At 33.7% G+C, this 20495-nt stretch overlaps 1 protein-coding gene across 2 annotated transcripts; it reads left to right on the top strand.

Moving 5' to 3' along the window:
- The first annotated feature begins 70 nt into the window (after positions 1-70).
- On the top strand, positions 71-18749 carry LOC132558021 (protein inturned-like). 2 transcript variants are annotated; one of them, XM_060222540.1, is made up of 18 exons: positions 71-234; positions 4321-4970; positions 5387-5472; positions 6491-6700; positions 6917-7035; positions 7468-7557; positions 8299-8560; positions 9379-9432; positions 9745-9807; positions 10938-11162; positions 12334-12383; positions 12587-12688; positions 13503-13585; positions 14027-14136; positions 15469-15560; positions 15771-15945; positions 16401-16552; positions 17044-18749. In XM_060222540.1, exons 1-18 carry the CDS (start codon positions 155-157, stop codon positions 17144-17146), a joined length of 2706 nt encoding a protein of 901 aa, XP_060078523.1. In that variant the 5' UTR covers positions 71-154; the 3' UTR covers positions 17147-18749. The 2 variants fall into 2 exon arrangements, with proteins under 2 accessions (XP_060078523.1, XP_060078524.1); XM_060222541.1 differs by lacking the exon at positions 71-234 and adding an exon at positions 3249-3257.
- The last annotated feature ends 1746 nt before the right edge of the window (positions 18750-20495 follow it).

Here is a 20495-nt window from a genome sequence, read left to right as displayed (position 1 = left end):
GGGCATATCCTGGATTTTAGCATCATTATCTGTGGATATTTGAAGATGGAAGTACTGTAATACAAACAGTTGTGGATCTTTTTGTGCTATTGAATATCTGGAGCGCACGGAAATTTAAATCTGGAAACCCGATGGTGGGTATTAAAACACTGCCATGTTTGGACTACGGGTTCCAATATCAAAGACATCCGCAGGGAATGATTTTGACAGCATACAGACAATTCTTTCAAATAGGTAAGAAGATAGTGCAAACGACTGTGATTTTAATATTCTTCGTCTTACAGTCCTGAATAATTTTATACAATACTTCCTTTTACAAATTCAATCGACCGTAAAATGTGTGGGTATGTGTTGTTAAAAGTGTAACTATGACCTATTAATTATTACTATGTCGGTCGTTATTTATGCTACATTAGATAAAATGCTCTTATTCATCAACATACAATTTTGAAAACCAAAAAAGTAGCAAATGTGTTTCTGTTGGGATCATGCCAGAAAACCGGGGAAAAAAATCAATAATTAGGTATTTCTGAATTCTATTATAATTTGTATTAAAATTTCTTTGGTTATTATGTTGTAATGCATGATGTTTATGATTTTCCCGTGAAACATTAATTTCCCCTTTTTTTGTGGTAACGGTCCACCATTTCCCGCTTATGGTGTTAGGCTATGGTGTTTGGTTTCATTATTCCTGACCTTCTGTCCTCCAACACTAGATACGTATACGTTATATCACTTGGTGAAGCACGGGGTCAAAGAGATACTGTATTTTAAAGATGATCTTTTGGTATTAACAAATTATCAATTATAATCAATGGTAATCTTGTAGATTATTTCCTTTGTGACTGTCCTCTCTTTGTGAACATTACGTTCTTGAATTTGACATAGTTCCTTAACTTCCAGGAGTAGTTCATGGAATATTATATGGAATCTACCTGAAATGTTTCCTAATTGTTTCGTTTGTAGGTTTCTCCATATTCTTGTTTTTAGTTTTTTAATGGTTTCATTTCCCTGATTGTACTTTCTGTAATAAAAGAACAGTAGAAGCGATAATACGTTTCCCGAAAAAGCGATTATCTGTTGTGAATGTTTTGTTTAAGACCAATTTTAATGGTAAATTACACGCGAACAGCTTTATTAGCATTTGAAACCAGAACCACCGACTTGCCTTTATGAATAGGAAATTACCTTACTAATAGAGGAAATTGTTCTTTGATAAGCGGAACAGTGATGTAGTTAAGTGTTGTTTATATACATGTACCTATATACATATAACCCAGCCCTTGACATTTACCCGATAGGACGTGAAAAACTTGGGGAAGTGAATTAAACATACAGAGAATAATCAATAGGCGGTTATCATTACTTTAAGGCTTAGAGGTCACCCACCACACACATATATCATAGGTAATCTATGTACTTACCAAGATAGCATATCATGTCAAATACAGCTCTGACCATCTTTTGAAGTTTTATTTACCAAGAATACTCAACTTGCGATAATATTGTAAATAAGACCTGTGTTTACGGGGATAAAGTTACGATAGTCACGATCTGATAATAAATCGTTAGAGCAGTTTTGACAAAAATATATGTATATATAATCAAAAATTTAAGAATGATTTTTTTAATCTGGAATGATAAACAATCCTTCCTATCAAAGTATTTCTATTCATTGTCATTTAAGTTAATATCGGTTTAATGAAATATATTTTAAATATTTCTTTAAATAATGACTTAATTATATCTTTTGAAAAGAAATCTGATTAATGACAATTTGTATACCCCCCTCCCCTCCCAGACACACACACACACCCACACCCTCACACACACAAACACACACACACACAAACAAGGGAGACAACTCATAAAAACAACGTGATGTAGCATATAACCTTAAGCGATTTGAAATGCATGTTATTGAGGGCTGAGAGTGCTGACTAAAGGATTTACTAGTATATAGAGTAAAAATTTCGCCCAATTTCAACTTGGTAGAAGGAAAACCAACAAATAACAAGATAAGTCGAATACCAATTAACTTTATAGTATTTTGTTTTTGATAATATTGCTTATACTATGACACATAATTGAATGAAATGACCAGTTCATTAAAAAAAACCTACAATACAGTTCGTTATAATAATGTATTCCACTTATCTAAAAAGTATGGCATGGTCCATTGGTATGGTTAATTTGATAAAAAGAAAGAAAAAACATATATTAGATATTTAATAAAGATAAAGGACATTTGCATTTTCAATTTCTTGTTATCTGTTTTCATCCATGGCACATAAGTAATAAATGGCTTAAACATATTGACGTTTACTTTGGTATTTCTATATCGAAAACAGCGCTTTATTTCGTCAATCTTTTTTAACAAAATCTTAAGATAACAAGACTTTCGTAATATTGATTCTGATATTTACAAAACGTGTCAGACAATGATACTTGTCAATTCCTGTACCGACCAATGATAAGTACCGTTTTAAATAAAGGCTCTCTCTGGTGATCACTTAAACGGCCAGTCTACCTCGGGTTGTGCTACAACAGCTTGTGTTTATTTCTAGGGATTATCCTGGATTACGGCATATTTGTAGGCTGTGGACATCGTTTACAGCATTGTATACAAATTGCTATGTTATGGCATTTTATTACGTTTGCTATTATTCCACCTGCGTCAATAATTCACACTTAATTTAATTTCTAAAAACGTTTGTCGTCTAAGAGAGCAAGACTTTAATATTTGTGAAGTGAAGGCAATAAACTTCCCGAAAAACTGATTACGTGTAGAATGGAGTACGCCGTGCCTGTAATTTTCTAACACCTCTGTATACAGTGTAAATAAACAGACATTTTGGTAATAAAAAAGTTATGAATAGTTTAGACATTTGTTAACGATTTTTTTTTTAAATTAACTAAGACTAAGAATCCATGGGCAGCACGGTTTCAGTTTTCATCCAATTTAAGGATTTCAGCATAAACTTGTAAATGTTTTTTCTTTCTTTATTTCTTTCTTCCTCCTTTTGGTGTTATTTATTTATTTATTTTACATTATCAACACAACCATCGTCACATGTACAAGCATATATTAATACTGCTTATTTGCTAGTAATTGTACCTGTATATGTAAACATTTGTACGAATTTTTGCTGTCTTTATCCGGACAACCGGGTTTGATCCGGTTTTCTTTAGTAGTCAGCTTAAAGCGGAAGTAAATTGAAAGTGAAAGTTGGAAAATGGTGGGGATGTTCATATAGGTATATCGTGTTGTTGCCAACTGTCATAATGATTTTTTAACTCGCTTGATATTTTTTCTGCAGCATTGACCCATATTTTGGTGTTTAATCATTCTGTGGCGAAGTTAGGACTGTGTCAAAAATGAGATCGATTCGTTTTGCTAACTTGCTGAGAGCACGCACGCTTTACCTGATCCTATAAAATTGGCATACACTGTATGTATCTCTCTCTGGTTTATTGCAAAAGTAATCGTATACTACCCCGTATTAGATGTGCTCGAGTTTCTACCTTATATAAAACAATATGAGACAGGACATTTTAAAACCAGTTTATGTCCATTTACTTCCTTTCACGTTTGAAAGAAAACTTTGTAAATTTATATTGTCAATACCCGGTATATCTTCCAATAGTCCTTAGCAATCACTGAAACTTTTTTTTCTTTATCAAATTTGGATTGAAATATCAAAACTGAAAAAGGATAAAGTTTTGCCATACATGCACCATAAATGTGTTTGCATTTACCTGCACTTTTTCAGAATATTCAAGCGAGTGTGCTTGCCTGTACATGTATTTCTTTATGTTCAAAATAGTTACTTTTTAGAATAATGTACAGAGTGACATCAACTCTCTGATTTCATCAAGATAACATACTACTGACCATACCATGACCAACTCAGATCCTGAAAAATGCCACCTAAAGTTGCCTGATATTTCATTACATACCTGACAATATATAAAAATTTCAAAATTAAATTTTTGTCCTTATATAGTCAAAAAGATGGAATTGATTATAAGGTCTTTTCCCTACATAACCCTATAAAATCCCCTGTCACCCTTGATTTTGAAAGGTTATGATCAGAGGTTGATGACACTGCTGTACAAAACACCTATAGTCATCTTTAACAAAACCAGAAATAGAAATTTTAGCTTACTTGCTTTATGAAATTTTATCAACATGTTGCATAAAATCATAATACCTACCAATTGTTTTATTGTTTTGGTTAGCAGAATACACCCCTATAAAACTATTAAATATCAAAAGTGTAATCTCATCTAATTCTGAAAAATTTTGATTAATTTCAGTGTTTATAAAGATGCATCCTCTTTTTGGACATCTCGAGCAGACAGTAAAGGACATGTTGTGTACCTAGAAGTCAGACCGGAAGCTGAACAGCCAAACAAATCATTTAATGCACAACTTTGTGTGTGTGGAGCAGCACACAATGGATTTTCCACAGATGATACTGGTTATGGAACAGACAATGAGATAGACACTCTATCACGACCACCCCAGAGGAATGACGATTCTATACTCTCTACCTCAACATTATTTTCAGAAAGTATTCATAATAGGAACAATGGCAGAAAATCAATCAAACAGAGACAGAACTCAAAATTAAACAGTTTGGTTTTCAGAAATGGTTTGACTTATGAACCAGATCCAGTGTGTACATGTGCAATAGAGGATAATAGTGACGTTATTGACTTTCATAATATGGAAAATATAAGGGAAGTAAGTTTGAAAATAAATTTACAGAATTCCAAAGTGACATCTGTGGATAAGTCTAGGAAGGTGGGCCATGTTGGCAGAGCTTTGTGTAAAAGTTTACTTGGAATAGTGCCAGGACATTTTCAATCTGGTGCTAAAAAAGCGAATGGAAATGGTTCAAGATTATGTGTTCGAGGATTTGTACGAGATGGACCTGCATCAAAACAGTCCAATATTCATATAGGTAATTACTAAGGGGGGAAAATCATCTCTTTGTAAGTGTAGTGGCAATTTGGACACCTGAATTTTGCAACAACATTTAAGTCTGTTTTGATGATTTAGATAAGAAGGATGTTGATTTGTAGTTTGATCCTTCGAGATTATTGATGCTACTTATGCCTTCGTTCATAATTTGTAGTTCTTTATCCAAGTTTTAAGATACATGATTTATGAAATATCTCAACAGGGCAAGTTTGCAAATTGGGGGAAAAAATCATAAGGCACTTATTCAAGTCCCAAACATTTATTTGAATAAGGATTCTTATACCTGATATATTCAAAAACTATTTACTTTATTGTCACAGATATGTTGAATATATTTTGTTTGTCACAATTTACTTAATAATACAGGATGACATAGTCTTTAACTTTGTATTGTAGGAGATTGTTTGCGTCTAGTGAATGGGCGTGAAGTCACCTGGGGCAACATTGATGATGTATTCACCAGCATCCTAGATAGCAAACAGGTATATTTAGGAGAGAATCTCCAGTATTCAACCAATGAGGCAGCATTTAATAGCTTTCAGTCGACTTTCATTATTAGTATACATTCCAACTAGAGATGATTAAAAACTTAACATGAATTGATAGCTCGGCATTCATGCTCGCTATTAATGCAAACTTGAAATACCAAATTTCTTTTCAAGTTCTGGAACATTCTATGGAATTCATGCTATATTTTCCAATGATTTCATATCAATTATGGATGTCTTTTATAAATAAAAAAATTCTTGGCAGGTTATATGATACAAATCCATAGATTTTGATTATGATAATGTACGGAATTCCATAGAAATAAGTGGACAATTAACTCCATGGATATCCCATACTAAGTCATCCTTTTTCCTGTGTACAAAAATAATATATTGTAACAACACTACATTCTTATTCAATTCAGAAGATCAGTGATTTGTGGAACTCACATTTGAGTCCAGACCTCATGCTCTGAAATTTCGAGACCCCATTATATTTCTCTGTACATGGACTCATTAGAATTTGGTCAATGATGCTCTGGACTCACCAGTAAAATCCCCCCAACAGTTTTTGGAAAATAAAGCATGAAACTGGATGCAGGCATAGAAAGTTTCTGCTGATTTTGTTCTATTGTCAAAAACACAAATATCAAGATAATTGTTTCTAAACTTCATTTCAGTTTTAATTATTCCAATTTTCGATAGATCACTATCACAAGAGCCTTACAAGAGCCTTACCTGAACATATCACAGCCTCCCACACATCCTCTCAACTCACATACATGGGAGAACAACTGGTTTGATAGTTGTCAGTATAATGTTACCATGCGGACATTTAACAACATATCAAAATAATATCAAACAGGTTTGATTTTTTTCAAACATTATTCAATCATATGTAAAGATCTTATCTAAAGCACCAGTTTGCTATCAACAGAAGTAGCAATGTTTACAAGTAGATTATCTATCAAATATTGTCCGTTTTTTTAATCAGGGGTGTTTTTTTCATCAGGTGCGGATCGTATTACAAGATGTGTCAAGGTCAGCGACTGTACCAGTCCTAGTAAAGGAGAAAGTGTCAACTGATGAGGAATCTTTAGTCAGACTTGTTACTGGACTCTGTTTTGAAGACAATGAACAGTCTGAACCAGGGGAGATAACTCAGTACTCAATTGTTTACCTGGACACAGAAAAATTGAAATCTGAGGAGAATGTCCGTGATGTAAGTAAATTGTTACAGACTTATTAAATTTTTTATAGTTTTCCAAAGTTTACTTTTTCAATGGCTAATTAATTTTAAACTAAAACACATGTTTTCTGATAGAGAATTTGACAATAATGACTGATATGCATATACTGATGTCTGTAGGGTTTCTCCAACTGTGCACCTGCAATTTATACTTGTCATTCAAATATGAATTTCTTTTTTATTCCACAGGAAGATATTCTGTATAGGTTTCCAGCTGATAGTAATCATGATCTTCTCCCAAATCTGCGGGGATGTTTTGTCACCATTCATCAACTTTTAACAGAAATTTCAGAATCAACTGTCAAAAGGTAATACATTGTATCATATTTACAAATATATTATCTGAAGCTCTTTTAGCAACAATAGAGCACACCTGATTGAAGGTATCTGTAATTTCCAAATGAATGACATATACAATAAAACATTTTTATCTTCATTTCCATTCAATGGACAAAGATGTATTTGTTTATGAGTCTTTTTTTTTGTTAAAAAAATTCTAAAAACCACACACAAAAAAAAAAAAAAAAAGGAAAACGGCCAGAAAGCAAAAATATGATTGATTTCAAGTTATATTGAGTCAAAGTAATAAATACCATCATTCAATTGTTGTATATTTATATTGGAATATGGTCATTATACAATGTCAAATTTGTTCTGACCATTTTTTACTGCATACATGCATATCTAAATCTGTGATAAAACAAATTACGTTGATATATCTTTCATTCTTTTTCTTGTAGAACAACAATTCGTCATGAAGGGGAGATAATCCATATCAGTTACCACAAAGAAGAGACTGGGCTGTTGCTTGTTATGTATCCAGCCAAAAAGTATGTCAAGACATGTTTTAAAATGTCACATCAAAACCGTTTGGGAAAGAACTAGTATTGATTTATATACTACAGGACTTTCTATAAACTCTTTAGTGTATTTGGATGTTTTCTCTCCAAAATGAGATTTGATTATTTGGGTCTAAATTAAGGGTCATGTACATATAATGTATTTTGACTTACATAAAAAGATGCTTAACTATTGTAAACAATAATGGGACCTGCTAAAAGGTCTCCCTTATTTAAGAAGAGTTTATATCAATAAATAAACATGATTAATTGTGACATCACAAATTCAATAGATAACTGTAAATCAAAGTTAAGTGGTTGTAATCCATATCAGATTTCCCATTTCTTATAGGAATATAAATTAGAAGGTTTTCATTATTTTCAAGAACTATCAGGTTTCAGTCAACAGTGTCTATTGGATGTTTAAAGTACCTATCTGAACTTTAAAAATTCATGTAATACAAACTTGTTGAACTTTTTCTATAAATTAAATATAACATGAACAATTCATGAATAATCTTTGTATCTTAAATCCTTTACTTCAAAAATCCTTGTTTTATTAGAAATCGGTGATAAGAAAACACCAGTATATGGTATTATTATTTCAATTATTTAAAACTGGTCTGCTTTCAGTGACATTGTATGGCGGTATAAAACTGGTCTGCTTTCAGTGACATTGTATGGCGGTATACATAATGACATTTTAATTCATCGTGTTCCTTTTTATTGTAGAATAATTTCAGCATTACTGCCGCCTTTAGTAGAAGACATAGTACGGATTCTGCGTGTCCAGTATGGGTCAGTGGCTGAGGCCTTTTCCTCCAATGATCACATCCAGGAGCTGGACAGTTTCTTTTCTCTTTTCCACCACTGTTTGGGAGTGTGTATGCTGAAGTCCCACACACACTCCAACCACTCTTTGGGATATGGTGCTACAAAATGCCTCAGCTGTTTCAGCAATGTGCAATATTTACCTCTTTACACTAGTTTTAAGGTAGATTTGTTTCTTCATCTATTATTATACCCCTCATGTATGTAAGTTTATAGCAATCACTTTGTGTGTACAGCTGTGCCTGTGGGTGAGCCAATGTGGGTGTCCATGCATCTGTAATAATGTATACAAAATATGAACCCCTGAAATGATTTGGTGCATATTCACACCATAGCACCATACTGCTGAGGTCAATACCTGATTAGATTTTGGTGGTTATTGGTAAAGCTTAATGTTATGTTAAACTGGCTTTGAAGTTTCACTCGCTCTGTTGTAAATTTCAAAGAAGCAGTGTGTCTGTGATTGGTCAGTTGTTTTCTCCCAAAACCTGCTCTAGATCATTCAAATAACTTCACTTGTACCGGTACCCTTAAGTTTGCCATGAAATGTTCAAGGGGTGCGGAGTCAGATAGTGAGCATAATCCTGCAGTATCGAGGACGTGTTTTAATAGTGAGATATGTATGGCAAGTACCTTGTAACAGTCGGCAAAATAATGTCATACCAAAAATCAGCAGACCTGGAACACAACGGAGTAGACCATATGTGTTTTCATATATATATATATATCTCAATGATCTGAAGAAGCCAAAAATGTTCACTTAAACATGGATTAGATAGAGAAACCATGATTATATGTTATGTGTTTGTCGATAAATAGATGATGACTTTTGATGGAAGGCTTCAATAAATAGTCTCAGATAAAATAATTCAAGTAGTTTTCATTATCCTATTCAATCTGTAAATACAGATGTGTGTTAATATTTCTCAAAACACGTGCATTACGCATTCGACTTTGTATCATAATGTGTTCAATTTTCAGGATAAAATAGAAAAAATAGTCAACAGTTTTGAAGCTGCAGATTTTTTCGACATGGTGAGTATACTGAACATGATTCAATATTTGTTGTACTAAGCACAAGCTTACCTTTCCCAGAAACACTCATGGTATTCAATTTTACAGTATAAAAGTTGATAATGATGTCAGTTTTGAAAACTTTTTTTTTAACATTTTAATACATTGAATTGTGAAGTGTTATTAAAAGCCAAAACATACTGATTAATTGATTGAATTCTATTAAAATAGAAGTGCTTATTAATTTAATTTGATGAGGATCTTATTTGTAAAATTCAGGATATTAGATATTGATTAATCGATTAAATTATATTAAATATTATGTTTTTTCAGTCTGACAGTTTCTATGGTTGTAGAAGATCTTATACCCTCTTAGGATCATGTTTATTTTACAAGGTATGTCACACCTAATTCAGATCCACTTTATTGAGAATACATGGTCAGCGTCTTAAAATATAAGGTGTATTTTGGTGACGGTAAAGAAAGTGCCCCGAGCCGCCAAAATACAGCTTATATTTTAAGACTCTGACCATGTATTCTATTTATACAAACAGATTTGTTGTTCAATCTGTTTGCCTGACATTGATGTTAGACTAAATTTTTGCCTGATGATGAATGCCAAAATAACTGCTCGGCATGTGCCAAAACATAGTTCCAAGCTTCATTGGATATTACAGCGATTTTATGAATTTCATACATCAACTTGTTCATTACATCTTGTAAAATCATCTATTTCATCAACTTTTTATATCTCTAAACATAATGTTTAAGTAAATTAAGAGAGTAATTCTGTCAAATTCCAGCACATGCTTAAATAAAGAAGTTTTCCGTCACTGCCAAATACTGTAAAAATAAATGTGGCAGGTGTATTCCGACAATGGCAGTGCCAGTTGCAGGATGATAAATCATTAATTTTGTGGGTGATTTATTTTCATTGATTTCAAGGGTACTCACTATCCACAAATCCGTATGCCTATAAACTGTTAAAGTTAGTATAAGTAGGCTGATTGTGCTATAATCTTCAAAATCAGATGTTCATAAAATTCTATAATTTTTCGAAAAACATGAAAATGGAACCTCTCAAAAATATAGGATTTGGCAGTGTTATATTTTTGATATTTTAATGATATCTAATGCCTTTAAAAATTTGGAGTCTTAATGACAAATTGTCTTTCCAGAAAGAAGCAGGATTATATTTTATAGATTGGAAAGATCAGTCTTTTTGAGTTGGTCTTTGTAGAGAGGTAGTCTCCTCATGAGACAGTCTTTCTGAAGAAGTTCACTTAAGAGAAGTTGTTTCCCTAGAGAGGCAGTCTTAGAACTTGGATTAAAAGTGGTCTCTCTGTAGAGGTAGTCTTAAACAAGTGGTCTGTTAAGAAAGGTTGTTATTATAGATGACAACCATACCAAATTATCATACATATAGTAAGTATAATGTTTTGCAATAAACATGGATTAAGTTTTTTTAGATCTCTTTCATTAGGGTGGTCCTTTAAGACAGGTTTTTATCCATTCCTATTTATCAGGGCCAATTATTGTGCAATCACCTGCCAAAGAATGACCTACATGACCTCTACCTCTACTTGCGGTACCATAACTTACTGGCCCTTAGTGGCCAGGAAGGGATGGATCAACTTGTTGTCTGGCGGGAAGTCCATCCAACACGCCAGTGGTATGACCTCGGTGAAGAACAGATGTTTGGCTACTCAGAACCGGTCACAGCTCGCTGGTTCTGGCTCATCGTTGGATATGTAAGTACAATGCGCTGTACTGGAACCTCCCACATTGACTGAATTGTTGATATATATTAGAAGTCTTCATATCCTGATTTGCATTCTATTTCCTTTGTGGAAAAAATACCAAATTCTTCTGCACTAAGACAAGGGAAAGGAATTAGTTCAAGCTAGTTTATTTTTCTATCCCAAATGTGATGTATGTTGTTGTAATATTTTTGAAAATTTTGATAAATATTTAAACTAAAACATCAATATTTGCCATATTCTATAATAAAGTTCAGATTTACTTGAATGTGTAATGAAAGAAATGAGTATGCAGTCAAACCTGTCTGTAAAAGCTACTGGATAGTCAAGGGAATAGAAGAATTGGCCTTTTTATAAAGGTGGCATGATAGGCAAGTTTGACTGTTTTTAATCGAGATTGAGTTTGAAACTCTCAACACTAGCAGATAGGAGGAATCGTGGCCATTTTCATCTTGATTTGGTTTGGGCTGGGAACTGAACAGATAAATATAAGAGTTACTCCCCATTGATCATTGATTAACCTAAATATGCTGAAGTTGAACAATGTGGAGAGGAGATATTGGAGCTCTGTGGTGTATGGTTCATCCTTCTATCTCCACACAGAAAATGTGCATGTCATAATGGTAGCCAGTATTTACTTAGTTCACCAACAGTCTAATATTACTATATCTCTTGTCATTCCAAAAGTACAAACCTGTCTATAAAGGCCTTTCAAAATTATATGGTTTCTTATGTGAGGTTATCTTCATACAAAACCACCATCAATTGTATTGCACCATAAGCGAAAAAAAGTGGCCTCTATAGAGAGGTTTCCTTTATAGATTGTCTTTTTAGGCATCTTTGGCTGTCTATATTCGGAAAGAATTAAAAGTTGAAATCTAAGGTTTGCTATTTTACACTTTTGGAATAACAAATTAAAAGGTTATACAAAAAACTCTCCTTCCCCTAAACTCAAAAACTGAAATAACAACTTACTTCCTGTATATCATGTCAAAAAGCTGAAAAGAAACAAATTTAATACTTTGCTTGTCCTTAGTCAAACCTGAATCACAGAAAACTTAAAAAGTATTTACCTACCCTGATGTAAAACATATTTATTAATATTCTGATAATGAACACTTGATACTGAAATTAAATGAGAGTTTTTGTTTTTTGTTGACAGAAACATAGCCTGCTTTGTGTACTGTTAGAGGCAGGAGGATGCACTACAAAGTAAGTAGAGTTCAGCTCGTTTTTGATAGCTATTTGAATATTAAAACATTCTCCCACATGCAAAAAAAAAATTCCAAATTTCATAGGAAAATTTTGTGTTGATTCTCATCTCCTTTGACTTTGATTTAAATTATTTAGTCATATATAATTTATTACATATTTTAAATACAATTTTAAATTATTTATCTCAATCTTATTTCCAGACTTCCTGCCCTCTGTATGCCTGATCCGTTTTATATAGACCAGTGTCGTGCTACGCTGATGCAGATTGTGGCCCTTGGTCTCCCTGCTCACTGTGATACAAGGTCAGTTCGCTGGAAAGATCAAGAATTACTAGGAATGAAACAGCAGATTACGTATACACAGCTTACATTTGTATTATGTGTACAATATAGTTAAAGTTAAATAACTTTTTTTAACAAAATCATTTCTATGACATGTTACAAGAAGCATTGTGACCCAAGTAACTGTAAAGACCTTTAAGGCCTCTTGTTGTTGAAATAAGGAAAATTCAAAGAGATAAACAGTAATTGATGTAAAACAGGGAAATATATTGTAAGATTCAATGGGAACATTCAGCAGTAGGATAACTTTAGCTGCTAGGGGAGACTACTCAATACACTGTAAAATAAACATAGATTGATCCCTGATCATGCAATCACTTGCTCACCTTCGAACACTAGACACCCTGAGCCTTCTATCATCCTCTGTCCATTATTATTAGCTTGTATCATAGACCATAATTTCTTTTTAAGATCTTAAGTCCTATACATGTCCATTTGAGGAAATGATGAGTTGAAATAAAATTTGGACAAAAAATTGACAAACCAGTATATCTTCTACATGCATTTCTGGCTATTTCACTGTTACACATTCAGACTGGACTTACAAAAATATAGTGCTACATGTTGCACTAATATTAAAGATGACTGGGTATGTAGGTGATAAAAGCCTGAAGCTGATCTTCCATCACGTTGTTAACCAGTCCTACATGGTTGTAGCATCACTAATCAGCATGTCCTGTTACATGTAGCTTTTGTAGTTCAGGGATTTTAACATTAAGTATAGTTAAATATGATAATGCTTCTTGACTTTCATATCTTGGTGTTGCATTTTCAGTTACAGCTGTGCTATTCAGACCCTTGTGTGTCCGATGGGGAATAAGGCTATCTGCCCTTCCTCACCTGCCAAGAATACTGCTGGTAAATTAATTTCATTCCTCTTTCAAGTCAGGATAGGTTTAACTTTTCCTACTGAAAATGAAGGATTGTTTTTGACTTGTGTAATTAAGTTACGGCGTTACTTTTCATTTAGTAAAGATATAAGCTTCCATGTCAGTTTTCAGAAGTTTTGTTTTAATACAGTTGTAGTCCTTCTCTTAGAAACGTAGAAAAACTTAGAAAGTACAAGTAATACATGATTTTATTTATAGCCAGCAAAATGGGTTTTTATCACTAGATCAAATAATTGGTGTACAGCTTCAATCATAACAAAGGGAGATATTTTGGATGTCTTGATCAAATCCAATCTTTTCAAGAAAAGAATATATATTAGAGTCAAAGTTCTGGATGAATCACAGTCTGTTCATACAATTTATATATCTGTGTATTTTATATTTACTTTGCTGTGTATGTTTCCACAAGGTGACTTTTCTGGTTCCCTGAGGAGACAGACAAACACCCTTACCAGGAAAGATTCGTTCCACTCTGATGGCTCTTCTGCTAGTAATTCCAGTGGTGGCAGCAGTATTAAGGTAGAGCTGTTAGACTAGACAATTTATCTCTTTTTAAATTATTTTCAGCTTACCTAGCCTCAAGAGCCAAGTGAGCTATAGGGATGCACGGCAGCCATCGTCTGTCAACTTTTTTTCCAAAATGCTACTAGTCATGAACCACTGAGGGGATTTTGACCAAATTTGGTCAGAATGATCCATAAAGGAAGAGGAACATTTTTGTATAAATGATATGTCTGGGCCTCCAGGGCCTGAGAGGCAGCGCCCAAAAGGGGAAAATTGGCAAGTCCATTAAAATCCTAATCCTCCTGTAGGAATGATTGGATTTTGCCCAAATTTGGTCTGAAGCATGTTTAGGTAAAGGGGCATCAATTTTGTACAAACAGTGGATATTGGCAGGAGGGGCATGGCCTAATTGGGGAAATAGAACAAATTCTTAAAAATACTTCTCCTCCTGTAGGAATGAATGGATATTTCCCAAATTTAGTCTGAAGCATTCTGGGGTGAAGCGGAATCAGTTGTATATAAAAAGTGGATTCTGGCCCCTAGGGTGCGAGGGGCGGGACCCTATTGGGGAAATTTGGCAAATTCCTTAAAATCTGACTTTCCCATTAGGAATGATTAGATATTGCCCAAATTTAGTCAGAAGGGGACTAAGTTCTGTATAAACAATGCGTCCTGGCCCCCTAATACGAGAGGGGTGGACCCAAATGGGTAAATGTAAGTTCTTAAAAGTCCTTTTGCCATACAAGGATAATGTTAAAGTTTGTTCTGAAGCAATTTTTATTTAATAATAAATCTGACCTCTGTTTGACCACTACGGCGGGAATCAATAAGGAAATTATATCAGGAATTGTTTGTCATATTGGAAATTCTTTATGAAGTGGCTGAATAGCTGAATTAGCTAAGTGAGTGATGCGGGGCCCCTAGAGCCTTGTTTGAAAAATATACTGTACTAAAAGCAAAAGAAACTGTTACTTGCCTTGAAATAGGCTCACTCATATGCCTTCAGTATGACAAACCGGTGCTAGCATATATTTCTGTAATAAGCACATCCTCTTTGTGTTTAGAGGTTATGTTGTGATCCCCTGGGCTTATTGTACATTTAGGATAAACAAAGCAAGAACCTTCGGTCACTAAACCATGTGATATGAAATTCCTTTGACTGTATGGCAACAACACGCAGCTTCTTGATGAAATCATTGTACAAAAATGAATTTTTCACTTTTCTGCTATTTGGATTTGTATATACATGTATATATAACACTTCACTCTATACCTAGCTCATTTTTTGACATGTAGAATGTGAATATTTGCTGCAAAATTACGAAAAAATATTTCGGCTTATTTCAGAAAGGAACACCTACAAAGATGCGTCTTTTCCATGTAGACTACAACCATGGCAACGAATTGCCACAGGATGACCTAAAGAGCAGGAAAATAAAGTAACTAAGAACTTTCATATGGATATAGATTCTGTTTAAGGATGGAAATTTGTTTATTAATGTCTGCAAGACCACCAATAAAAATTATCATAACTTTACCTACTTAATGTACATTCAATTAAGATTTCTAATTTTAATATCAAATTCGTAGTGATGTTAGATGTTTTCCAATATTGAAATAACATATTTTTTTTTCAAATTTGGTGACAGATTGACTGTTGGTGCTGAAAATTGTCTTCTCCATTTCCTTCACATTGACAAAATTGATGGAGTATTTGTCAGTCCGACATTGGGGGCACAAGAGCTAGAGAAGGAGATCACTCACAATTTTCACCTCTGCTGTACCCAGATCAAACATATGTTTGACAAATACAGATATCGCAAGGTATTTTTTTATTTAAGCAGATGTTTCACAATCTATTGATTTCTACACAGGCTGAAGTTGATGGTGAGCATATTGTTATTCAGTGACCGAGAAATGTTGCACATGCCTGTTAGTAAGCCCACCCATATCCATAATTACTGCTGTTCAGAAGAATAACAAACAAACTGCTATTTCATTGTCTTATAATAAACCTACCCCCACACCTTGGATCAGAGGTTATTTGTTAATCCCATACTACATAGAAAATACAGTAATGAATTACCAGGTATATCTTTATACTGATATGCTTACCCTGTCTTTTAGGAAAATTTCTCTTTTATATTTTGGCCTACCTTAATAACTTTATGAAACATGTTGGTGCAAAGAACAGCTGGATGGTTTTTAGAAATAATTTGAATGGACATTCAGGGAACTTTAAGATGACTTTCACAACATTAACATCTCTTTATTTTCAGAAATACTCCGTGAGAGAGGAACATGAGAATGACTATCGTATTCGGTCCCATCCAGATCCAAGCTTCTATCATATCCGTGAAGAGGGAGTGTTGTTCCAGGTACCACAGCCTGACACAGACCAGAAAATCCAGGAGGCTTACTGGGTTGTGGGGTAAGTAAAAGTATCAAGTCACTGGAAATTTGTCATTCTTCAGGGGTTCTAATTTTTCATTATTTTAGGGGATGGGATAAAATCACAAAAAAAGAATTAAAATTAAACGAGGGAATCATGCAGTCCATCAACTGACTTAGATAAAAAAAAATTATCCCTTTTTCATCAACCTTGTGTTAAAACCATGAAAATTTAAACCATCAGTCAAAACACACTATAGTATCCTTTCTGCACCCACATAAAGTAATTATTTATCAGACATCAGATAGAGAATAATTATGAATATATTTAAACAACCAATTGAACAAGATTAAAGATAATTTAATTAATGGGTGCCTGAGATATGAAATTCTTTTTGGGCAAAGGATACTTGAAGTTGAACTTGTACACGTGCCTATAGCTAACATGATTCAGATGATAGGTTTAAATATCCTTCAGTTGTATAACGTTATAAATGAAATGTATGGTTAATTCAAAATTTTGCATTTCAGGCGACAAAGATCAAAGACAGAGCTTTATGTGTGTTTCAAGGATGGAACCCCACAAACTTTGGTGGAGCTAGCCTTCAGAATGGGATTTGGCCTTCAAAATTAAAAGTTCATGATGAAGATTATAAGATTCATAAACTAGTCAGCTGATTTCATATTAAACATTTATAGATACAAGAAAAAAACACTCCTTCAATCAATATATACTGTAAAACCATTAATTTTTGGTGGGTGATTTTTTCCCTTGATTTTGTTACATTCTTTATCCACGAATTCATATGTCCAACGACTTCAAATAATTACAAGTAGACTGAAGTTATATTTACCCATAAAATCAAGTGTCCATGCAAAAGTAATTTCTTGAATAATACCAGGAAATTAGAGACCCATGATGTTTATCATTGGAGAGAACTTATGTCTCTTTATTGTTAAGATGATAGATTATGTTAAGGAAGATCAAAGAACAAGGAATTGTCTTCAGAGATTTCACCTGCTGATTTGTTCATTAAGATTTTGTCAGGTGAAAATTTAAATCATTATTATTAATTTATCAGTCTGAAAAATTGTTTACCTCTTAAACTTTTATTTGAAACATATGAAAAAAATAGAACCTGTTTGATATTGCCCCCAGATTTGATTCTGATTTGAAGGCGTCATTATATTACAAGCATATTGTAACAGAGGTCATTGTTTGTTTCAATGCCTCTGTTATGATTTGAAATTGAGACCTTTGGCTTACTAATCTGATGCTCAACTGATCGCACTGAAGAAAAGTCCTCTCTAGCCGAGGGGTTTACTGCAACTATTATTTCACCAGGGTTACATACTCCCACTCCAGGAAATAACTTTTCCTCGAGTTTCCATGAATTATAGTAATGCTGGGGAGGTGTGGCTAAGTATTATTTGCGAGTCCCTACATGGGTACCAATGTAACAAAGGTCATTATTCATTTGAATGCCTCAACTAGGATTCAAATCCGATACCTCTGGCTTACTAGTCTGACACTCAACCCATCAAGTTAAAGAGAAGTGCTGTCTAGCCAAGCAGTAATTTGTGACTAGTATTTTAGCAGGGTTACAATACGGTACCTTGACATTGTTTCTAAAAGAAATTGATGATTTGAAGAAAAACTACAAGATCGTTTTCTTAATGGTCAGAGTCTAACAAATCTTGTGACCCAAGTCCTCCAATTGAGTAGGTATTTTTCTGAAGTCTCCCTTAATTTGGTTAATGGATGGGGAACTTCATTCTATTAATATACTTACAAATAGTAAATGGAAAGTGATGGGAAATGGATTTAAGCTTCTTGTTTGTGTGGATAGGCATATTGAATAAAAGAATAATTATGTTGTGTGCATGTATGTGCAAGATATCTGGCAGGAACTTTTGTGATTTTGTAAACACAAATCTCCTCTTTGTTGTCATGAGTGAGACTTTGTAAACACAATGTTCCTGTTTGCTGTCAATGAATCAAATTAACTAAAGCAAATTACTTCACTTTACTACCTGTTTCTGTGCAGCCATCACTTTAAATATGTTTTAAAGGAAATCTGTAAACATCTTTTTCTAGTTCCCTAGTTGTGCCCATTGGAGAAGTATTCTTTAAATATTTTTTTACCTGTACCAGAACCGAGAACAAAAAGCCAAAAGTTTCTTTTTTCACTGGTTGGGGAAGGGACTGGGACAAGGGTGATTGGATGTGGATGGTTTGATGGAGATTTTGGGTGGGGGGGGGGAGGGGGGGATGGAGGAGGAGGAGTTAGCATTCACCAAAATTAATTGTGGACATGTCCTCATTTCACTCTTGCCAAAAATTCTCACAAATTTTTTTTAAAACATAAGACTGTAGAAATGCATTTTGTTCATATGCATATATTGATAAAATAAAAAACAAGTAAGAAATTAAGTATAAAAGGAAACTCACATGTTCCTTAAGTGCATGAATATATTTAGGGTATAGCGCGGAATCCTAACTTGCAATATATTTGAAGGTAAATGTTTCCAGAAATATGTTTTTGTTAGGTTTTATTGTTCTGTTTATTATACTCAGAATCAGTCGTTTGTTATTTACAATCAGTTTAATTGATATTATTCTAGTCAAATATATGTATATTAATACATCTTTCAGAAAAAATCAAATAATTAATGATTTTGTTATACACATGTTTATGTCAATAAAGTGATGAAATCTATTCTTTGAAATTTATCTGTTGTTTTCGTTATTTTTTAACCGATCAGATTATCATCAAAAATTGATGTCAGACTCTATATCTCCCCTTTCAAGGGAAATAAATCTTACTATTGTATATCATACTACCATTGTCAATCAAGCTTGTAGAACAAGGAGAATATCTTACTGCATGTATTTTCTTTACTGTATAGGTTTGTAGAGAATCAGATACAGATACCAGCCTGTCTGCTCCATTCTAGTTTTAAATCGGATCAGTTAGGATCACTCTCGCACTGCGTTGTAGTTGAATCGCGTACTTGTCATTTGGGGTAGTCTGATTTCGTTGCTAGACGAGTGTCCGACTGACTTAATTTTAACCATTTGAAATCCGGCGGTAGTTTTAGAGCATGTTATACAGTGAATGACATTCATACCTATGATCTATTGATTCGGACTCTCCGCTATTGATATTGATACAATTTAGTGACCCTCTCGAATTATCCGAAATTGGGTTGTTTCGCTATACCGACGTAGTAACGTTATATGTAGCTCACATGCATGAGGACCCATTTAATCTATTCTGTAACAGCACGTTCATGTCGATCCATTTGACCGTTTGTCGCTCAGCATCTGTTTTTCTTTGCATTAAGCAGTCATTTTCTGAAAGACTAAGGTAATTAGATTCATTAAATTGTATCATTAATATGCCAGGATGTATGGTTATCAAATTTCTTTAAAGACGTAACTTTTCCTCACGTTCAGGCAAGTTAATTGGAATTCTTGAAAAAACTAACCCAACTCCCCCGTCCACATATGACCTTGGCTGTTGCAAGGACATTAAACCCTGTCAAAACAGCAACTAATGATGTTATGCAACACAACATGATGAAATATGTTAACACAGCCTGGAACACTGTACACATGAGATACATGTACGTGATTAAGCAGTCTTTCTTAGCGGGCGTTGAAGTTTCGCCATTTTTGTCCTGATGACGTACACCAAAATAATTCTTACGCACGGAAATTTAGCTACAAATTTAAATATGATATGACAGTGATTTTTATGAATTTCCCTAAATCAACCTGTTCATGACAACATATAAAATCGATTATTTCAACAGTTATTATTTTGTTAAACGTAATATCCAAGTAAATTCAGAAAGTAATTCTATCGAATTACCGCTCGTGCTGAAATACATCTGTTTTCTGTCACTGTTTGATACAGCAATATATGTGTGACATGTGTATTCCGACAATGGCAGTACCAGTTACAGGATAAAAGAAA

The sequence above is a fragment of the Ylistrum balloti genome, unplaced genomic scaffold, assembly GCF_031769215.1.
Source record: "Ylistrum balloti isolate Yb309-2 unplaced genomic scaffold, AGI_CSIRO_Ybal_v1 Utg370744, whole genome shotgun sequence".
Taxonomy (NCBI): domain Eukaryota; kingdom Metazoa; phylum Mollusca; class Bivalvia; order Pectinida; family Pectinidae; genus Ylistrum; species Ylistrum balloti.
Note: the sequence above shows the minus strand (reverse complement) of the source record. Positions and strands in the feature narration are given on the sequence as shown.

Bases quoted from the DNA above. Each gene is read 5' to 3' on its own strand.
- LOC132558021 (XM_060222540.1), top strand. From the start codon at position 155: ATGTTTGGACTACGGGTTCCAATATCAAAGACATCCGCAGGGAATGAT. The intron at 9,808-10,937 runs GTATGTCACACC...CCTATTTATCAG, and splicing joins GATCATGTTTATTTTACAAG to GGCCAATTATTGTGCAATCA. The intron at 16,553-17,043 runs GTAAGTAAAAGT...TTTGCATTTCAG, and splicing joins GAGGCTTACTGGGTTGTGGG to GCGACAAAGATCAAAGACAG.